Source organism: Diprion similis, chromosome 8 (assembly GCF_021155765.1).
Source record: "Diprion similis isolate iyDipSimi1 chromosome 8, iyDipSimi1.1, whole genome shotgun sequence".
NCBI classification, from domain to species: domain Eukaryota; kingdom Metazoa; phylum Arthropoda; class Insecta; order Hymenoptera; family Diprionidae; genus Diprion; species Diprion similis.
In genome coordinates, this window is record NC_060112.1 from 17,421,145 (window position 1) to 17,443,931 (window position 22,787).

At 38.2% G+C, this 22,787-nt stretch overlaps 3 protein-coding genes across 7 annotated transcripts in view; 2 read left to right on the plus strand and 1 right to left on the minus strand.

Annotated features, from left to right (window-relative positions):
• Nucleotides 1–4,660, plus strand: LOC124410025 (SID1 transmembrane family member 1-like). Its single transcript, XM_046888133.1, has 10 exons — nt 1–165; nt 528–721; nt 846–1,147; nt 1,254–1,404; nt 1,844–1,927; nt 2,069–2,386; nt 2,472–3,021; nt 3,290–3,558; nt 3,683–3,892; nt 4,060–4,660. The coding sequence occupies exons 2-10, from the start codon at nt 545–547 to the stop codon at nt 4,345–4,347; spliced, it is 2,349 nt and encodes a 782-aa protein (XP_046744089.1). The 5' UTR covers nt 1–165; nt 528–544; the 3' UTR covers nt 4,348–4,660.
• The window catches only part of LOC124410021 (acetyl-CoA carboxylase), a 23,418-nt gene continuing 4,786 nt past the window's right edge, over nt 4,156–22,787 (minus strand). For 2 of the 5 annotated variants that reach the window (XM_046888120.1, XM_046888118.1), the window contains exons 2-17: nt 20,598–20,913; nt 13,913–14,036; nt 12,921–13,251; nt 12,498–12,795; nt 12,056–12,269; nt 11,588–11,921; nt 11,006–11,466; nt 8,778–10,913; nt 8,334–8,639; nt 7,842–8,202; nt 7,404–7,720; nt 7,040–7,291; nt 6,441–6,890; nt 6,078–6,357; nt 5,721–6,001; nt 4,156–5,597 (exon numbers count right to left, since the gene is read on the minus strand). In XM_046888120.1, the coding sequence (XP_046744076.1) occupies nt 4,983–5,597; nt 5,721–6,001; nt 6,078–6,357; nt 6,441–6,890; nt 7,040–7,291; nt 7,404–7,720; nt 7,842–8,202; nt 8,334–8,639; nt 8,778–10,913; nt 11,006–11,466; nt 11,588–11,921; nt 12,056–12,269; nt 12,498–12,795; nt 12,921–13,251; nt 13,913–14,036; nt 20,598–20,752 (6,915 nt within the window). In that variant the 5' untranslated portion in view covers nt 20,753–20,913 and the 3' untranslated portion in view covers nt 4,156–4,982. Of the gene's footprint in view, nt 5,598–5,720; nt 6,002–6,077; nt 6,358–6,440; nt 6,891–7,039; nt 7,292–7,403; nt 7,721–7,841; nt 8,203–8,333; nt 8,640–8,777; nt 10,914–11,005; nt 11,467–11,587; nt 11,922–12,055; nt 12,270–12,497; nt 12,796–12,920; nt 13,252–13,494; nt 13,594–13,912; nt 14,037–15,258; nt 16,169–20,597; nt 20,914–22,787 lie in introns of those variants that run through there. The other 3 variants (XM_046888119.1, XM_046888123.1, XM_046888122.1) reach the window with 3 other exon arrangements.
• Nucleotides 16,617–22,787, plus strand: part of LOC124410029 — a 12,778-nt gene continuing 6,607 nt past the window's right edge. Inside the window, exon 1 of the mRNA XM_046888140.1 lies at nt 16,617–16,645. The gene's annotated coding sequence lies outside the window, so the exon portion shown is untranslated. The remainder of the gene's footprint in view (nt 16,646–22,787) is intronic.

A 22,787-nucleotide genomic window follows, 5' to 3' on the forward strand; every position in this document is an offset into this window, starting at 1 on the left:
CATAAATATCACTCACAGTCAGCTGCAGGCGTTACAACAAGCGGGCAAGATCGTGTTTATCGGACGTTTTTGTTATGTAAATAAATAATAGTTTTCATGGTGAAGTTTCATGCACTTACTGATTACAAAAGAAATAGATCTATGATCGGGTGACATTAATTAATGGTATGTAGTGATTTATTTTACCACAATGAAAAGTTGTCATATTCAATTCTTAGTCATACACTTCATCTTATCATTTGTTAAACTTTGATAAAAAAAATCTGATTTCATCATCAGCCTAATTTATTCAATGTATGTCATCTTCCGAAAGCATGGTTAATCCTAACGCATTTCAAAATCTCTGCCTTTCAAGTCTCACTGCATATCCCACTCTTCATATTGTAGGAGAAAAAAAAAAACATACAAAATGGGATTCACCAGAAAATTTGAATCTGCTTTGCTGTAGCCGTAACTTGTGCTCAGTCACATGACTAGTATTTCTAAATTTCTGTTTGTTTATTGAATCAATTTTCTTTATTTTAAAGGTGAAAACACTGCCATTATGCAGAGTTTTGCTATATTTCTCGTGGTGCCGCTACTCCTCATAAATTTGAGCCAAGCCTCATCTCCAACACTTCCGTCGCTACAACCTATTGTCATTAATGGCAATTATTCAACAAGTTATACAAAGGAGATAAACACTTACATTGAATATGTGTTTGTGTACAGTGAAAACAATGTAATTATCCTATATATTGAATTCAGTATTGTAAAAAATCAGAACTATAATTATTTCCCATACACAGTAAAGCATGTTCGAATTGTACAGTCGACATTTTGTAACAAAAATTCACTGGTTATAGATAACATCTTTAGATGGTGCTCGTATAACAGTTCAGAGCAATGCCAGCAGCAGTCTTCCTTTAATTATTGTCGTTCGTCAACAAAAGGGAATCTTGTCTTGGCAAATTCCTTTGTTTGTTAAAACTGCTGATGATGTTCTCGAATATAACACAACAAGTCGAACATTGTGTCCAACAAGTGATTATCAAAGATTGGGCTCCAGAGATCAAAATGAATTCGTAACTGTTAGTATTTCTACTGCAAGTGTATCAAACATCAGCTTCAGCATGAGTGTCTTTCTATCTCATGACTTTTATATGCAGTAAGTTATAAACTAATTTATATAATCATAGTATCTTGCCATAACTGCTTTTGTTCCTCATTGATACTTGATAGAAGGGTTGATCGTATTTTTGTTTTTATTTTAGGCCTGGAGAAGTTAGAAATGTAACTATCTCTCCGGCGGAACCAATTTATTATGGATTCAAATTTTCTGGAGAAATGGAGAGTTCTTCGGTGCTCATGCAAGTGGAATCTGATAGCGATACCTGCATGACAGTATCCATTCAGAATATTTCAGTAAGTGCACTCTATTAAAAGTATGTTTTTCATGGCTTAATTTAGATTCGAAATGTTTGCCTTTAAGTCGAAAATTTTTTCTATTTTTGTTTATATGTAATCTTTATAAACAGGTACAGTGGGACCTCGTTATTGCACAGCTATCCTAGGTGTCTGTCTTATAGCGAACATCTCACTCTTCTGTAGCCCGTTCGGGAGCAGAAGTATGTAGTCACTGTGGTAGACATGCTATGCCCTAGACAGCAAGGGACTTCCATATGCCGTATGACGTGCAAAAACACCTTGGCAGAAGAGGAAAGTTGTTCAGTTACATGGTAGAGAATTGTCTTGAAGTGGGATGCGTAATAACGAGGTCCCAATTTCCTGGGAATTTTGAGTCATAGGAAAATAATTATGAGGTTTGAAACTTCTTTTTAAATAATGAGATGTTATTTTTTAGTGTCCGGTATTTGATTTGGAAAGAAACATACAATTCTCTGGATACTGGCAAACAGTTAGCCGAAAAGGTGGCATTACCATACCGGTGAGCATTATAATTTCTACATAGCAGAGTTATTTAATGTTTTAGACATAGATTCAGCTAGTACTCTGAAAAAAAATGATCCAGATGCATTTACTATCCTTATTTCTAGTTCAGATATAACAATGAGTTTTATATTTTCAGAGAGAAAGGTATCCGCATGGCTTTTTTGTAGTTCTGGTAGTAAAAGGAGATGACAGTGACTGTAAGGGAAATCAAATGCAGAGTTATCCAGGAACTAAAACAGTGTCATTATCCATAGAACCGAGCATAACAAAGCAGGACTATATATTTGCTTCCTCTATAGTTGTGTCAGTTTTAATAGGGTTTTGTATTTTCTATATTATCGGAGTTATTGCATTCAGAATCAGAGAGGGTAGGATGTTGAGAGAACAACTACTATCCGATCAGGATGAAGCGGAGGGAACACATAGTACCGATGGTCCATCTTCAATGGGCGAGGTAATATGCAATAAACAAAGCTATTGTAAGTTGTCATTCGATTGCTCTGACTAAATAATTTTCAAAAGGTTTTTAAAACTTTTAGCTCGGCCCCAGCCACTGGGCTTCCATAGACGAAGACTCTTCTTTGGATGAAGATGACATAGATATGTTGGAGGATGCTCTTTCTGATAAAGAAGTTATAAGAACTAGACGAGTGCTCTCAGTTTGCGATCTTGCTCGAAAAGATCCTCGAATTTTGAGGCATAAATCTCGTTTGTATGTATATTATCTCGGTACTGTAGCTGTATTTTATACGCTACCAGTTATTCAATTGGTTGTGACCTACCAGCAAGTCCTACATGTGACTGGCAATCAAGATTTGTGCTACTACAATTTTTTGTGCGCGCATCCTCTGGGATTGTTGTCGGACTTCAATCACGTCTTTTCGAACTTAGGATACGTGATTCTAGGCCTATTGTTTATACTTCTCACCTATACCAGAGAACATAGGGAAACAAATGAGGAAAGAAATAAGAGTTTTGGCATACCGCAACATTATGGATTGTTCTATGCTATGGGTGCGGCCCTTATTATGGAAGGCGTTTTATCAGGAAGTTATCACGTCTGCCCAAATCACAGCAATTTCCAATTTGGTACGTTTGTATGCTTGATTTCGTATCAATCGAAGAAAATTATAATTCAGGGTAGCTTGCTAACTGAGGTTTGAAATTTGATAAACTTTCAGATTTCCTATAAACAAAATTCAATATCGTTTTTTTTTAGCTATTTGAATAGAGTTCTACATTAATTAAAATATCACAGTCTAGGCAAACATGATTTTATCTTTGTGTAAGGCTTCACAATTATATACGATTAAGCAAAACTTCTCAATATGTACTATCATAATTGTCTTTATTTTAGACACGAGTTTCATGTATATAATGGCAGTTCTCTGCATGGTGAAGATCTATCAGACACGACATCCTGATATCAATGCACGAGCCCCAGTTACCTTTGGTGTCCTAGCATTTGCTATTTTTCTCGGTTTAATCGGGGTTCTAGATGGTTCGGAATATTTTTGGATAATATTTACAATCATACATCTCACCGCTTGCTTAGCTCTGACTGCACAGATTTATTACATGGGCCGATGGAGATTTGACAGAGGACTACCTCTGAGAGTATTTGTGGTAAGAAGTCTTCAAATTATATGATTGCCAAATAAATACAAAGTTCACTTGAAATTTGATATGATTTAGTTTAAGATGGACGTTTGTGTCACGATAAGTTGGTATTATAAAACTTTCTGATCAGATAATGAGACACGATGCTCGTGCTGGTATCACGAATTTGCTGCGACCAGTATATGGTGGAAGACTGGTGCTATTAGTTATTGCCAATGTCTGTAATGTGCTGTTGGCAGTATATGGGAATATGCACCATGATAAAGACTTTGACACTTACTTATTGGCAGTATTGATGGCTAATCTACTTCTCTACACTTTCTTCTACATTGTGATGAAGGTATGTCTTGACCCTAATATTATAATTTTTGGACAACATACAGTTGTCTCACTTAAGAATTATGTCATGGTGTTACTTATCATTAGTTGATAAATGTTAAACCATTAATCACAATTATCTGCTGATATAAAATGAAATATGTTACAAAATATTTATTTATTTTTTAGCTGTGCCACCGGGAGAGAATCTTACCACAACCTTTTATCTACATTATTCTATCTTTCTTGACTTGGGCAGCAGCAATGTACTTTTTCATTCGTAAATCAATATCGTGGGCCTTAACTCCTGCACAATCTAGAATTTATAATAAGCCATGCGAATTGTTAAATTTTTTTGATCCACATGATATTTGGCACTTCTTATCAGCTTTAGCTATGTTCTTCTCATTCATGGTGCTATTAACATTAGACGACGATTTAGTCGACGTACATCGAAGTCAGATTCCTGTCTTTTAGTTAAAAGGTCGTTGTTAGTTGTGGACAATTATTTGAATTTATGTCAATGGACTTACTTCCTATGCTATAGCAGTAATATAATTATTGGTGCATTGATTATCCCTTTTACATTTTCGAAATTATTATCTTTATATCACTATAATTGTACATATTGTAATGAATTTATCTAACTTTTTAAAATACGGAGTTGCGTGTGACTATACGATAATATATACAAACTATCATGTTCGTAATAACCGAACAACTGAAGAATTTAACTTTGAAAAAAAAATTTTTATGCGATTTTTTTTAAAATAAATATTTTATCTCTTTATGTTCCCAATTTTTCATATAACGATGTAGGTAATAAACAATGCCATAGCAAATATGCACATCAACAACATGTACATCATTCTAGCATTACATTTATCATTTAAAAAATTTGGCTGACACGTTAGAAAAATGATTTCATTTTACGTATACTAGTAAATAATTACTAATTGAAAATTTTCTACAAACGGTGTATTTTTTTTCATCTTTTAGTTATAACATTAACAACAAATAGGATGTCTTAGGAGAATATGTACAACAAATGAGTCCTAAAAGTGTTACATACACCAGGTATGTTGCTATTTTAAATATGTGACATGGATTGACTACGACGAAGCACTAGAATCGTTGTGATGTTCTTCTCCAGACGTTTCAAGCTGTGAGAGAGTTCGCAGAAGTTCTGCACGCTCACCAGCTTGCAGTCTGTGCGCGATTTCTATAACTGCATCTAATCTCACGTCTGGGCAACATTCAAGCGCCTCCTTAACCCGAGTGAGAACTGCATTTCTCCGTACGCAATTAATATTACGGCTTAGAACACTGCCTTCTGTTTCATTCTGGCTTATTAACCACTTGGCTACAGCTTCATCCTGGTCCCACAGGTAAGACTCGGTAGCGCCTCTATCTTCTACGAACCAGCGCCTCAGCATAGAAACCACTGTTCCAACACCCAAGCTAGGCTGTGTTGACAAAACATCGTTTATGGCATCACACTCCAGGAGTTTACGTCTGAGCCTCCAGTATAACATGCGGCGTGCTGTTTTCCATGGAATTATCTCACTGATGACACCCTTTTCCAACATTCTTTCAGGAGTATCATGAAGATCAGCAAAATGAACAGCGACCTGGTGATACATGGGATCTAAGATCTGTTCTCTTTTCCGGATTTCACTTTCCAGGTTAGCACGTTCTTCAGCGGAGTTTGAAGACGATATTTTTTCCTGAATTAACATGGTAAGGTTGAAGATCAACATTCATGGTTGAATGTAAGCATTAAAAAATCATTGTTAGTTACATTGCTCAAGAGTTGTAAAACTGCTATAAATGTAAACATTTCTAAGTACCTTGAGGTTGCGTATGACAGGGTCAACTCTGTGCATGGTTTTAATTATGTCTTTGTTTCTAAATTTGATTTCAACGATTCCCTCTGGTTCTAATACACCTCCTCGGCTTGTTGTGTCGGCAAACATTTCCATGTGCCTGGGGTTTATAGATGGATCAACAACTGCCCACGCACCACCTCTCAGTTCGCCATTTGGAGGAATGTATACTATCACTGGTCTGGTATACTCTTTCAATGCATCGACAATGTAAGCACCGAACTTAACGACTTGTTCGTACATATCTGTTGAACAAAACGTAAAATAATGAACACACAGAAACTTTGATAATTATAAGTAAAACACCATTCTTCAATTTACCTTTCATACCACCCGAGAAACCACGCCAGTTAGCAAAGATGAAAAGCGGCAGTTCTTCTTTGCCAAAATCACGAATAGCCTGAGCAGTCTTATATGCACTGTCTGGAAACCAGACTTGACCTGCCTGTGAAACTGTCTTTGCTTCAGAGTCCAAATTTGCGGGATCTGCTGGTAAATGCAGTTCTACAGTTCGTGTTTCTACGGCTATCACACCGCAAGGGATACCTCCAAGTCTAGCACGACCAGTTATTACAGTTTGTGCCCAAGGCCGCATAATTTCCTACAAGTTATTAAAGTGAATTCGAATTATTCAAGTGGATGATGAGGTCTTCGTAATTCTTCGCTAACGTATTCTAATCTTACCTGCCATGAGCCACGATCGAAAAATCCGCTTTCCCAGGCAGCAGCATCAATGGGAGAATGTCTTCCTTCAAGCATCCACCTGGGATCATAAGGTGCCTTAGTAGGAACGTATCCAACTTCTCGGTCAATTGGGTCTGGATGTGGTGCAGAGAGAATGGGAAGCTGGGCTCCTTTAGATTTGGGTACATAGCTAATCCATCTGAGTACAGTGGCTATACCATCTAAATCTCTTGGTTCAGTTGCGTGTGAAACACCATTATTGTGCATTATTTGAATTCCACCCAATTGATTATTACTTGCGTAAACTTCACGACCCAACACTGTATTCAGTGCTCTATACCCGGTTAATATAATGTGCGAGTTCTCAATTTGTATAACTCGTTGCCCAAGTCGCAGTAAATAAGAACCAATACCAATTGCACGGCATGAGACAACTGATATTGTAACCACCTGTAAAACAGAGAAATTAATCCATCACATACATGAATCGTCACGAAAAAATGTTCACTAAATGATATTTATAATGATTTGATCTAAAAAGATATTGAAAAAAATTAAGGTATCAACTAGGACACTTAGGGATGTTAACAAATACGAACCTCGTTGTATGCTTGAGATGTTTCGCCAGCAATCATACCAGCGTATTTAAGATTTTCAACTCCCAGTCCATCATCTTTGCCGATAATATCAGTTATCTTGTAGCGAGGCTCACCGTTGTCTTCAATTAATGATGCCTTAATTGAATTATGTGGTGCTAATCTAGCATAATCGTCAGGAGTGACATAGATGTATTTGAAGCCCTTTTCAGGTTCGTTTTCATCCTCCCACGAAATTCTGAACAAGCCTTTCACCTAGTTCAAACAACGATTTATTTTCTAGGTTCGTCATTTGGTGAAATACAGCAACTAAATGCACAGTACATTCTAAAATGAATCCAAGCTAAAGTAAAGTCCACGCACATACCTCTTCAGCAAGACCAATTCTGGCACCAGAATTCGCCGAAAAGTAAATTCTTGGAATTCCGAGATCTCTAGCTGCTTCAGATGCTCTACAAAACACGAGATCTTCTTTTGGTCCAAACGAACCAATTTGGAAAGTCAGATCATTTGCAATAAGTATGATATCTCTTCCAGCTGGGTACTCTGGAGTGTAAAGTCTAAGTTTCCATGCGACCATTCCAACGTCGTTTTCACCAGGTAATCGCTTTTGTTCTACCAAATTTTCGCCATCCAAGACAAGTTCGACACAGTCCAATACCGGGCTTGGGATCTTGATATTTTCTGCTCAAGTACACGAATTGTCGTTCAAGAATAAATGTGTATAATTTTTAATTACGCGCCAGAGGTTAAATTTTCTCTCAGTAGTCATTAAGTAATAACATTAGTTAACATACAAACCAACCTGAGGTAGGTCTTTCCTCGATGTACTTCTCCCAGAACTTCTCAATTTGTTGACGGAACATATCCGGTAAATCATACACATAAGTAGTTCCCGAACTCTGTGCTTGGAACCGTTTAGCCTGGAGATAATCTTTGGTCAGGTAAGGTGTAGAAATAGGCAAGCCGTGCATTGGTCCTGGTCGCCAGTTCGCATTAACTGCTGTAGATCCATAAGATTCAAAACGGATAATACCAGTCTTGGGTTCCGTAGCCTCAGTATAAAGGTGCAGATCAATGCTATATCCACTATCATTTGCAATACAAAGACGAACGTTGGAAGTTGGTCGTCCTGGTGCTGGACGAATTGTCATTTTTATCTCAGCCTATAAGGTGAAAAATATGTAGATTCAATTTCTAAACATCAGATTATATGGATAATTGAATACATCAACCAATAACTTTCGTGATAAGATAACTAGATTTGAAAGTTTCAGTTACATTTCTTTATACGTACTTGTCTAACTCGTAATTTCCATAGTCTAGGACCATATCTGAGCACCATGCTTGTAACACTTTCTTCAATTCTGCCTGGATCCATTATAACAGTTGGTGCAAAGTTCAAGAATATATGGTTGCAATCCGTGCGTTTTGCTAGAGGATGGGAAAAGGCTACTTCAAGCTCGTCCATTGCTTCCAATAGTACTCGTTCACCCTCGTTATGCAAATAATCGAAGCTAGCCTCCTTTGTGATGAGATCCGAGTGGCGTATAATGGAACGTATGAAGAAGCGGTAGTCTGTAACTGGCTGGCCCTTGGCGACCTAAATAAACGGTAAAAAAAATTGAATTATAATCTATAGGACAATTATCTTCAAAGCCTTGTTCAAATTTGCTAATATTATTTCATGTAAATCAATATTTGAATGAAAACTAATAATGAAGAAAAAAGATCTATGCACCTTAGCTTGTCCTAAATAGAGATGCATCTTTTGATTTGATGTAGGTAAAGCTTCAAGGTCATAGGTTCGCATTCTGTTAAGTTCCAACTGGAAGGCACAGCCTGGTTCAAGGTGTCGATAAATACGATCTTCAATAAATCCATCACGTTGTCGGAAAGTGAAAAATTTTGGGAACTGCCTCTTTTTCAAGGCGGCAAATGTTACTCTTCTGATTCCACGAGTAACCAACTCCTCTTTGTTAGTCGCGCACCAGTCTCCAAACAGTCTGGACATAACTGCGTCATCTTGATTACCATTATCTTGGACAGCAATGCTTAATATGTGCACAGGTTCTGCAGGTATTTCACCTCCCTCAACAACACCTGTTTCACCAGTACTCAGAGAAACATTGATGGATGTACTATGCCGAGATTCACTTCCAGCAGTTTCTACAGCCTCAAGGACTTTGGCAGAAACTGTACTTCTGGACGACAAGTCTTCTAGCAAGTCGAGTACCTCATCAGAGTACTGGCTAAACTCTTCGAGATCTTTGAAGGCAGCCATAGCTCCTGTTCTATGATTGACAAGAGTAAGATTCTGGCGATTTGGATGATTGTTCGGCAAAAGAAATTGGAAGTGAACTAAAGGTATTTCTCCAGATAGTTCTAGGTGCTGCAAACATGCTAATTCGTAACTGATGTAAGCTCTGCGAACGTAAACTTCCAAAGCAGCATTGCAGACAGCACGATTCGAGTGGTAGAAGAAATCGTGTAGTATATCGAATATAGAAGTTTCAGAAAGTATCAGCTTCTGGAGATTCTCAGGATGAAAATCATGTCCATACATATCAACTGCAGATAAGAATATGGATTCCATCTGATTGTGTCTCAGTTCGTATGCAGGCTGATGTGCTGCTATCAAGACTTGCCTAGCTCTCAGAGCCACTCGGCTGTGTTCAGTGCGATTTAAACTCGTTAATTCGGTCAGTGTACTTGCCAGTTCGTCCGTAAGCCCAGGTTCGTTAGCCCACAAGTGATCAATGAGCATAGTAACCAAGACATTTTTCTTTTGTACATGGTTGTGACTGAAAATAGTAGCAGTGACCATACTCATTTCATCTTTATGCTGTTCCCTCAAAGCCGACACACACTTGTCATAATGTCCCTGTTGGAACTGGCTTTCGACTGTGTAGTACTGACGTAAAAGTTCGTGAACCGCCGTTTTCATCCTACCACGAATACCGTTGCGATACCTTTGCACCAGTTGGACGATACCTTGAGTCGTCAAAAAGAAAACGTCTCTGTCTGTTCGTCTGGAAAGGGTGGCGGCATGTCCATCAATTACAGACGCAATTTGCTGACTTGGAAACTGAGCTAGAACTGAAGTGATGTTTCTTTCGTATAAAGTCATGTATTTTCTGATCTTCTTCTCCACGGATACGGGAATTCTTCCAGAGATAGTGGAGATCACTTCTTGCAGCTCTAGCAGAGGTAAGCTAGGATCACGCAGGGAATTCATGAATTTTTCAATCAGTTCCCGGAGCCTCGGTAGATGGTAAGGATCGGGCAAACAGTATCCAGCAAGGGTATTCTCTAAAGCGCTTCTGTATTTAGTATGCAATTGGTTGAGTTTTTCAGGAATAGCAGGCGCAATTGGTGCTGGGAATTGTCCAGTGTATTCTTGAGCTTTACTGACTAATGACGGATCATCTAATTCCAAATGGGCAATTAATGTTCCGGCATCTAAGATTGCACCGGGTCGTTTAACGTAAAACAAACTACCAGCTTCACCAGCCGTCACCGTCATAACCATCTTCATTACTTCTATTTCAGCGTAAGCTTGACCACGATCAATGTGGCCACCATCCTCTACCAGAAAACTGATTAGTTTACCGGCTGAAGGTGATCTCAACAATGACGGATCATTATCCTTTTCAAATATACATGTCTGGTTACCAATCACTATTCTGTACCGATCAACTTCCTCTCTCATGTAGGTTGTGAAACTTGATCCCTCCATTGAAAGTAGTAAACCTCCGTCCGAAAGTCTATGAATCTCCACTTCTTTGTAGGAACCATTCATTACAAGAAAGTAGGAGTTTGGGCCTGACTTGGTTGTCTGTACCTTGTACTTGAATCCGTCATTGATGAGTTCAACCTGAAAAGAGTTTTGGTTTTAATTTTCAGCAGTTTTATTTGTATTCTTTTCACCATTAGTGATTAGTAATAGATTTACAATGCAAAACTTACCTCACAAACGTTGTCCAGGTCATTGCTGGCTTGGATTTGACCCTTTTCTAAGGCTGTTTGGAAACCATTAAACGCAGCTGTGATTGTTCGGTCAGCAATATGTAACGCCCCGCAAGTCACAGCCAGCAAAACGTCTGGCTTATCGCTTTGAACACGTTCAGCAATGAGTAAGTCAAGCCACGCTGTATCAAAGCTGTTCGACTGGAAGGATTCAGTTTCGAGAAGTGTTATGAGGTACTCTACTGTGGTCCGAAAATCACCTCTGATACTCAATTCTTTTAAAGCAACGACTAAATTCTCGCTAGCTTGATTACGGTCTTCACCCCATGAAAAACAGTGACCAAATTGCGAGTCAGCAAATTCATGCAACCCTCCAGATGCGCCGACTGAAAAATATCCCCAGACATTTTTCGATGATCTGAAATTGAGCTCTTGCACTGTTCCTGAACTTGGCTTGAAACCTGAAATGATGATAAATTGCGTAAACGCTTGGAATTTTAAAAATATATCTACAGATGAAAATTTGAAAAAAAAGTATGAAATAATATGTGAAAAATTTATACATGTTTACAAATACGGCACCTTCATCTGGATTTTCACTTGTGATTCTGGCAGCAATGACATGACCCCAAGGTTGTGGTTTATGCCTTGGTTGATCGAAATCAATGGGAGTATCACCCCATGGACTTTCCCCGTATAGAAGCCGAATATCTTTTATATGATGCAAAGGCAACCCCATTGCAACTTGAAGTTGAGCGGCAGGTAAATTGACATCAGAAACCATTTCTGTGCAAGGATGTTCTACTTGTAAGCGAGGATTTAGTTCCAAAAAATAGTAACGACCTGATGTATCGTAAAGATATTCAACTGTGCCGGCACTTACGTATCCTACCATTTTTGCTAGCCTGACAGCAGCCTAGAACATAAAAAAATGAATTCATGAATGAATGCTCAATGAGTGTAAAGTGAAAAGTGTTCAGTATCTTTTTGCTTCTGTTTTTTTTTTTTTTTTGTTTAGTCTCTGGAGTTTGAAACAGCTGAATTCCATACTTTTTCCATTTCTTCAAAGACTTCTGGTTTAGCAATGACGGCAGGTGCTTCCTCAATGATTTTCTGATGTCTTCTTTGGATAGAACAATCACGTCCGAAGAGTGAAATAGCATTTCCATAGTTATCAGCTAATAGTTGCACTTCCAAGTGCCGAGCACATTTGGCAAGCTTCATTATGAATATAGGCGATCCTGGGATCTCTGTTTGTACTTGTCTGTAATAAAAAGGTAATTGCTAACATCAATGAAAACTGAGTATTTATGTTACAGAGTTGCTACCAGCATGGATAACATAGAATAATTTCAGAAATTTGATCAAAGGCATAGGAGTTAACGTACTTTCATAAGATAAATGCTAATCCAGAAGAGTAGACAAATGTTTTAAATAATATTTTCGAACAACCATGCAGATACCAATTAATGTTACTAACAGAAATTATTACCTAAATAACGAAGGTAACTCCTCGGCATTATCGACTTTACGAATACCTTTTCCACCTCCGCCTTCGCTTGCCTTCACCATTATGGGAAAGCCAATTTTACTAGCAGCAGCAAGACATTCTTCCACACTAGAGACACACCCCTTTTTAAATAGTTCGGATGATATTTTTATTTTCTTTCCACTGTAGTGAGCTTTCAAGTCCGAGCCAGACCACGGAAGTGTGGGTACATCTGCAGTTTGAGCGACGATACTAGAAGCAATTTTATCTCCAAGAGCCCACATCGCCCTTTCAGAAGGTCCTGTAAGGTAATTGAAACAATAATGTAGTTAATAAATCAGGTCTCTAAATTATTCTGAATGGAAGAATAATTTCAGTTGAACATAATCGTCAGATTATTAAATAGACGCTCTTCTCTAAGCATACCAATAAATATTATGTTATTCTTGTGCAAAAGTTCAGGCAGTTTTGGATTTTCCGACGCATGACCCCATCCAGCCCAAACAGCCTGTACTTGAGTACGGACCGCAATGTCGATGATCAATTCAACATTTGCATAGTTGTTATTGTTGGATCCTCCGGGCACTGGTACGTACTGATCAGCCATTTTAATGTACTCAGCATTTGCTTTCAAATCTTCCGGGGTGACCATAACTACGAAGCGAATCGCTCTCTCGTTTTTGAACATTTCGTACGACCATCGGCGAATTGATCGCATGCATTTGACCGCAGCAATTCCATTATTTGCTATGAGAACCTGTAAGAAAATAATCATGGTCAATTTTTATATTCACGTTTCTTCTTTTTTATTCTCATCATCGGATTACGTCAGTAGTATGCAGTACAAAACGTGTAGTAAAGTTGAGTTCGAGCGTACACGCAAGTCCCCCATTAACGTGAAGTTTCGCTAATGAATAATTAATCCTTCCTCGTCAAAGACGTCGGTGGAATCAATTTGAAATTATAATTTCATCAGGAATTACAAATTCTGAGTACTTACACTACACCTTACATCCACTTCTATAGTCTTTGCATTCGTTACACAAGAGGATTCAGTTGACATTAATCAATTTGACTATGAAGTTTGGATACACTATTTCTCCGAAAGGACAAAATGATGATTTAAAAATCTCGGATGGCTATATCATTGCTAAACATACATCACAATTTCGTACTTATTCGAAGAGCCTCATGAAATTTGTTTTGCAAATTGGAATCATTTTAATAAACTTGTAGGGGCAGCTCGAAGAGATTTATCGCGGTGGGATATATTAAGAATACCAAGTGCGGCCAGACAATTATCAAGTATAAGATTCGAAAGACAATAGGCAATTACATTTGATTTACATTGAAAATGTTTCACAATATTTAATGACATAAACTAAAAATTTAAGAAAGAAAAATCTTATTGGACTTACTTTGTTTATCACTTGAGTTCCGCCGAATCTACGAACAAATTCTTCGGGTGTTGCGACGGTGAAATCCTTTTCTAATTGTCGACTTTGCGCTTGGATCATCACCGTGCCTTGCGACATGCTGGGCCTGTGGAACAAGGAAAAAGAAAAAGGAAAAAAAAATTACTATAAAAAAACCAAGAATAATTACGTTACATCAGAGGTAATCTACGAACGTATAAAATCAGAGATGTTACGATTATTGTGTTTTACAAATTATCGTCCACACGAGCGGGTGTAAAATACTCTTAATTTTTTGTCTAACTGTATCTTCAAACATTGCTAACGTTTGTAATATTATTGTAAGCTATGACACCACAGAGTGTGTTTCATGTATAATAAATAAATATATGTTCGAATACAGTTTTGTGTATATAAATATACACAAATATTTCCGTAATGAAATATATAGCTTGGTAAAATGGTCATTGAGTTCGCGAGGAGGCTTGTACTTCATAAAATATATTGGCAGAACATTCGTATCACGTATGTCTATGTGTGTAGCGAATTAATTCAGAACAGAGAAAGTTCCGCAAACTATACCGTTAACAAAACTATATTTAAATCACTACGATCACATTCCATTCAGTCATCGTGTACATTTACGCGTATACGATAATATGCTTGTTATTTAACAGCGACGACGAACGCTTTAGATCGAAAAAATATTCCATCGATTATAATGTCTCAATTACGATATTGGAACGTGAACGTTAATTGTCATTGTAGTTTTCTTACTGTTATAGCATAAGAGGAATTTGAAACTGGTCTCATGTTGTTTTTTTCAGCAGACAAACGAACAAAAGGCACCTTGTTTTTTCTGTCGTGAAAACGATTAAGAAGGATTGAAACTTTGAAATTTCAAGAAAAAAAAAACAAAACAAAAAAAAAATGATGGTGACCGTTTTTTAGATTAAAATCGTCAGGAAAAGTGTATGAGAAAGCAGAAAAAAATTTTTATATTCCACGAACTACTTAGTTCAATAACAAGCTTTTCCTCGGCTGTAATTATATGTTTTGAAACTTTGATGACTCGATTATACGCACGAACGGGCGAGTTACGAAACGATCGTCAGCAATTGAAGTATCTGCTTACTAGACAGTGGTGTAACGGAGAAAGTACGTAAATCAACATCCGATTGTAGGTCTAATGCTTGCTGGTCTAAGGGAATCGAGAATCGGTGCTGAGAAAAGACTAACGACTAAGAATAATCCCTGATTAAAAAACGAGCCAAATCGTCCCGGAAATTGGAATAAAGTTGTGAGATACAAGAAGATTTCCCGCCGGGTTTAAAGTAAGCGTGAATTACGTCATTTTCAGCCCCTCATCTTCCTGCTCGTCTGTTTCGTTGGAGCTTGTGCTGGCCCTGTATGTTTCGGTTGGTTCGGGTTTTTCGATCGGCATTTTGGCTACTCCTGCCAGCAGGTTGTCCGAACTCTTCCAAATTGGATCCTTCTCGGTACTGTGAGCGAGGACGAATCTTTTCATACGTTTCATTTCCGTCGATTGCATCCAGCGTTTTTGTAGGGTATTATAAACCCACATTAACGGAACCAAATATAGAACTTCGGGAAAAATTTCAACGGTTTGATTGAAAATTATTCTCAAGTCTGCGCGGTTTTGTCCAAATCCATCCGCAGCCGATGACCCACGATTACCCACTGTGACTATTTTGAAATTTTCGTTTACAGCCCAAACTAAAGTCGAGGGCTTCGTCAGTCGAGCATTTTTATTTCAAGAATCTTGCAATGAATCAAAGGTGAATTTCCATAAACTCCGCTTCTCAAGGAAGTCAATAATTTTTTACAGCGTTGAATTGAGCACGCATGAACTCCGCTTGGTTTTTCCTCACCAGTTTTTACTATCGAGAGACTTTGCCAGCTATTTTGAACGGGTACATAGTCCAAGGTTTTTAAACTGCCGTTACGCAATACGCCGTACGTCTTGATTATAGTCTCATGTATGAATTACACTTCTGCACTCAAATAGTCGTCCGGTAAAAACGATCGAATATCCTTTTTGAGTCAATTTTAAAATTCGGTTTTAAGTGTCTTCATCCGATCATTTCCACGAAGAAAGTATTCCTCCGAATATGCTACGTGACTGCTTATTCGTTTATTACCGTTATCTCACTCCTGCCACGTATGTAATAACAATGTGCATTTGCGATCCAAAATTCACACCGAAGTGGCAAAGCCGACAATTTTCTATATCTTTGATGGAAAAATATTTGCACAAATCAATAGCCAATACGTAATTGGCTTCATCCGTATTTCAGGATGGTTTGATTCACCGCTCGATCTACAAACTTTGGCTCCAGTTTCTCGGAAATTTTTCGAGTAAGTACGTGATCAACGTTTCCGCGGCTGCGGGTAAATTTGAAATTTGCGAAAGCCGCGTCCACGCTGGACAGGTTCTCGATCCTTACTGGGACCGATGTTCATAATTCAGTAGTGAGGTCGTGGTCACCAGTGAATTTCCTTCTTCTCTGCAATGTTCCCCACTACGTGCTGCTGCATACCATTCGGGAAAGATTCTTACCGTCGTTCATTCTTGCGCCCAATCGTGTACCCTGCACTCACTCGTTTATTGTACTCGTCACAGCAGTCAGAAGTTAGCCGCCGACCTCGAGAGATCGTCGCTTTTGATTGAGCCAGGTTGAAGCCACTGCTACAAAAATTTTATCGGAATTTCCGGTAATTTAACACGTATACAAATTGTGCTGTGATATATAGACATCAATTTTTGTATATGCCTATATACAAGACGGCGACCCTTCGGTATTTGGTTGAAAATAGCAGTTTTTCCTTCGACGGCATTCGTCCAGACCCGTTGCATAAGTAATGATTCCGAAGTTGCAGGTTGCAAATTTAAAATGGAAAATGAAAATTGAAAATTTAACCACAAGCATAATAACGCTGTACGGCCGCGCAGTAAGCGTACGATAAAGTGAACGTCGTGCAGATTCTAGTCAGGACTGCATCTAAAGTAATTTACCTTTCTGGTATCTCGGTATTAAAAGCACGCGGTCCAAAGTCTTCTCCGAGGTAAAAGGAAAAGTCATGTTGTGTCCGGTAATTGTACGTAGAATATTTTCAATTTTTACGACGCAAGTACACAAGGTAGTACGCCATACGTTATACGGTATGTGTACCTGCAAAGTAGGCGATCGCCTCTATACATATACTTGTGTCCGCTAATAAGAGCTGCACACGCAGAAAAACGTGCTTGAGACTTCTGTCGAAGACGTCATACCGATGAATGTTTTGCGAGCGCATAAATCGTACGTTGTAATCGATACGAAACATGACATTTGGGTAGAAATACCTACCGGTGAAGAAGGTGAAACGATAGCGATTGAACCATAAAAGAATTGTAGAAGGGACCTAGAAGAGGCCACGGATTTCGAAACGCGTATTACTTAATTCCTTAAAGAAAGTATCAGTGAGCGCGTTGCTTTATTTACAAAGTGTAAAAAAGTTGTGAAGTGTGAAGGAATTTTTGTTGAAGCTCATTTGTGTTATGTTATGTATATATAATATATATAATGTATATAACCGGCGAGCCACCTTTTTGCGGTTTGTTGCCGTCGTCATCGCAGATATTATAATATCATGCGTATTTGTTGTTAATTTCAATTTTCAGCGAAGGTCGTGGTTGACGTATGTACGTAAGTTATCGACCAATAGTTAGCTTCAGATTCAGAAGAATTTACAGACGTGAGGTAATGTGCTAATTACCCGACTTTTTTTACGTTTTGTCATTACGGCTCAAAAACTCAGCGGGACTAAACGTATATACAGATTATAAAATATGATGAGAATAAAAAACGCATACTCTTTACAATAAATCATTTTAATTCAACGACTAATCAGCGCGGCCTCGCAATTAATTATAATCGTGCAGGTTGCGTAAAATAGATTGCTAAATAAACGAAGGCACGTAATTCCGGCTAATCAACAATCGCGTTGAAATCTATTTCCGATTCTTGTTCATTTACCTTGACATCGGCATCGCGGAATCCAGGAAAGTTGAAAAAATCGAGTTTTCGTCTATTTCAATTACCTGCACGGTAATTTTGAGACACATCTATCTTTGGCAAAAATCCTTCTTTGTATCATCCAAGAAAAATACACGACACGTTAAACGAAACGAATAAGAATAAAATCACTAAAGTTAATCCGCACATGATGAAGGAATTGCCAAAGTTGAGTCAATTCAGAGACTGCACCAAACGCGAGGAGGATGTACGAATACAACTAAAATTTTCACCGCAAAATTCTCTTTATAAGAGATATAATCGTGTATATATATGTACATCGTATAAATAAAAAAAAATTAAAAGAAAGTTCAGAAAATAAATTGTTCACTACACGTCGAAAATAGGATCGGTCACGTGCGAATGATGCATAAAAATCTTTTTACCTTTATCTTTTACATTTGCTTTCTCTCTCTCTCTCTCTCTCTCTCTCTTTCTCTCTCTCCCTTTCCACATCACAGACGTGCGTGCAATACTTGATCCGTCTTACGTGCGCGTACGAGGAGCGGCGAACAGGTTGTTAGAAAAACATTGAAATGTATAATAATATTAATTTTCAAACGTATACAATATATACTGCACTATCAGCTGTGCATCCGGTTTGGATGCGTCTTGTTAGCGTGTATTTATATGTCTACCAATCCGGTCGAGATACCAATCGGAATTTATTGTATGCAAATAAACCCAAATGTGCAAAAACCAGTTAAAGTCATAAATGTATATTATTTTGTGAGTGTAGATATGTCGTATGGCAAAATATGACATTTTTTTTCTCCTGGTATCTAATTGCTACTGTTCCAATGATTTCTAACAAATTTAATATTATATCCTCGAATCAATGGCAATGCAAGCATATTTTAACGGTTCACGTTGCAAGTTTCGAAAATGTCACAAGTATATGATACAACATCGCTTCATGAGTTAACCGGGAGAATTTCACGAGTTGACATAAAAACTTGAGCAAATTGTAGTACAGGCAGGTATAAAGAGGATTTTCTATACGTCAGAAGCCTTGAGACACGTATTGCATAACAAATGATCTTATATTATTGTAGATACTGTACGAGACTCGTTCTTTTGCGTCATATATGAATGAATTAAATATATGCACATATCGTATGAAGTGGTCTCGGTTTTAAATTTTTCTTATCTCGAACCGTGCGATTCACGTGAAATTTCTTTTTTTTCTCAATATATCGCTTTTTCCTGAAAAGTGTATAATTAATAAGTGTATGCATGTATAATTTAAGAGTTGCGTTATACATAATACGTGCTATAACAAAGGTAACATTGTAAACAAACCCGATGAAAAGATCATACTCAGCATGATCATCATCAGAAATTCGCAATTACACATTCGTCGCGAATTTTGAAACTGCAATAGCGCGACAGTTAATAAGTGGATATATTAAAGCGTTTGCGATAATAATTTAATACCTACTGTAATCAGGTTTAAAATAAAAATCCACCATCCTTCGATCGAGTTTTTGACTTTATTTACTCTTCTCGAACTTGTTATGGAAATGTGCGAAAATCGATGACGTGAAAAAACTTCAGGATCATTAGCAAAGTTGAAAAATCGTAAATATGCAAGACGATCCGTCGTAAATCAATTCGCCGCAATATTGACAGAGCGTGATGATTGAGAGGTGAAATAAGTGCGTACAAAAGTTTAAACCAATTATGTAACCTTGTATAGTTTATCATTTGCAAAATTCATTAGGGAACGAGTGTGCGTATATGAGATACGTCGATTGGCACTTTAACCACGTTCCATGTTGTTACGCAACGCGTTTTACAAGTATTATGGTTATAACATATATCGAGTATACCTACGTAGCATTACCGCTGAAGGTGTACATTCTCGTCGGAAAAACGATAGTGATTGAAAGAGAGACAGAGTAATAGAGTATGTTGAACAGCATTTTTTGCAGAAAAAATTCTGGTTCACTAAAATTCGGTTTGGTACAATTTCCTACCTGTGCGTAGCTTGGTAAGCAAAGTAGTTTTCTCGAAAGAACGTAGTCACCTTCCGCTCCATCGGTATCGCGGAATCCCATTTCGAACTTGACGATTTCCGTTTCCGTTCAGGAAACTCGGTGCAGTCGCACGTCGAGGACATAAATATTCGCTTTCAAAAAGCCACGTGCGCAGAGTTTGATAAAGATTTGAAAAACCGAACGAACGGGAACTAGAAGAGAACACGATCAACCGTCAGTAAGGAGTTTGAATAGAAAAAGCAGAATATCCACAATGTCTGGATTTTGACATGTGAATGATTTCTGCAGACCTCAAAGTCAGCCGAGATCCAGCGACACCGGATGCTGGCCGCTCGTATTTCGTTCCCGAAGTGTTAAAACCGCTTATTGACATCTCGATGCTAGTTGAATGAGCCGAAATTTGTATTTATTCGGAGTAAATATGCGGTGACCAGTCAATAGTGGCATACACGTGAGGATTGTGTGTGTTTCTGTGTGTGTGTGTGTGTGTGTGTATTTGTTAGTATCGGTTAATTATAATGTAAAATAAAACTATATGCGATGTCAAGATTCCTGCCCAAGGATGATGCAGCGCGATACAACAGCAAAAACAATAATTTTCTTAATCACCTGAGGCGCTTCCGTCGCTCAGCGAGTCCTGGAAGTATCGGTTGCAGGGCACTCGCATTGCTTTCCGTTCCCGGAAACCGATCTTCGGTCTCCAGCTCTTCGTCCGGATCCGGATCCCCGACAACGAAGCTAACTGGCTCTCCACTCTCGGCCATTATTCCTTGCGGCTCTGGACCGACCCCGCCTTTTTCCTCTGGATTTGAAACTCGGTCCTGCGGATGGTTCGTGTCCTCGGCAGAGTCCTGCGGCGGATCTCCGTCGCTTTCTTGGCGGGGAGGATCAAGTGGCTGTTCTACTTCGCGTAACGAGGCGCTACCTTCAAAATATAATTCGGGAACAACGGATGTCAGTTGACTGGCTGTTGGTCTCTGCTTGAGAGGGATTCTCTAACGAGGAGGGTTATTTTGTACCTCGGAATTCCCGAGATTCTTGTCAAGGATCGTTAACTTGCTCGGAGGAAAGCCTCGAAGGAGCTAGGATACCGATAGCCAAATATTCTCCGAGGAATTTTACTGCCTTCCGTTTGACCCTGTAATACCTGGGGTACCTAGCTTCGCGGTAAAATTTTTTGGCTGCCTACGTTAAAAATTTTAAACTGTCGTGATGAAAGACCGAAAAAAAGAAGTCCAGAGTTGATATTTTATGGATCGAAAAGTGTACAGTATCGTGTGTTTCTCCAATTTTTTCAGTTGAAAAATGTAAGTAAGGACACCGTATGTAAGAACAATTTTTAAAAAGCGTGATTAGACTTTACAGAAGTAAGAAATTAGGAAAAATTAACGAGGGGCTGAATTCTCATTGCCTAAAATCCGAATGGAGATCAAAAACCTGGAAGTATACATATATATCTATATCACATTATTTATTACAACAGGATCTACTCAAGTAATAAATCATTTAGGAAACGAAAGCAATTCATCTCCTCGCGTGAATTCATCATCATGCCGCGTAAGCGTTCGGGGGAAATTGATTGATGTCGAAAAGAAAGGGGGAAAAACGCATCACCATTTTTGCCCTGGAATAACGTTGATTATCCTGCAGTACAGTGTATAAACAAACAATGCGTGAATAACGGTACGATTCCTCGACTTCACTCTGGTATGTATATAAGTAGTCATGACGATTCGTTCAATAAAACTCGCGTACAATGGAAGAACTGACAAGGAAACGAATTACTGTACTGTTCGTCGAATGATTGTTGAACACGTGCCCGAAACGTGAATAAATGAAGAGAGTCAAGTACTTGAGTAAAAGTAACGGACCTCATTTACGTCTCGTTATCGTTTCATTCTTCACCGATTACAAGAAGAAGCTTGTGGAGGGAGGAGAAACCGAGAACACAAAAGATGAAGTCATTCATCTCTTCCGTTGAACTGGACTAGTGGTAACGTGATCGCTTCTGGCCGTAATTCTGTATTCATGAGATGAACGGATAGTCACTCTGCTGATTTTCACTAATACACGTGCGGTGAAGATGCTGCGAATGAAAGCTTCGAGGGAAAGTAAGAGGGAATTCGAAATATAAGCTTTACACAGAAAGTATAGTTAAAACTGATAAGCTGCAGATCAAGTGCAACGGCTGATAAGCAGCAACCGTTGACGTAATGGCATGAAAAAAAAATTCGAATGAAACTGCAACAAAACGAGATGAAGTATCGTTAAGTAACGTCTAAAAACTAATCGAAATGAAAGTAGAAATTGAGATAAGATTTCACACGAATTTTACACTTTGGAATGATCGGCTGATTCTTGTCATTTCTGTGCGACGTTAACGTTAACTTTTGCCGGTTTTACCGATGACTAAATCAGAACCGATACAGGAGGAACGAAAAAGAGTCGCTTGTAAAATGAATGTTTGTTCGCGAAACACTCTACTGCAGGATAATTTTTGAACACATTGATATAGCTTGACAGTAAAAAATTATTGATGAATAATTGATTGGTGATTCTGAAGTCATTCCCATTTTCGTATGATATTTCTTGACATCAGTGTATCAATCGTTAAATCAATTTAATCTACCTGTTTCATGCAGGAATACGCGTCACTTGCAAGATCCTATCTTTTATATTTCTGCTGAACTGACGAATGAATGGGTAAATTAAAACCGGTGGTTTATGAATTGAGAAAAGCGCGATTTGGAAATTTGTTAACCTTCAGAATTGTCATTGGGATTTTTCGAAGGACGTGAA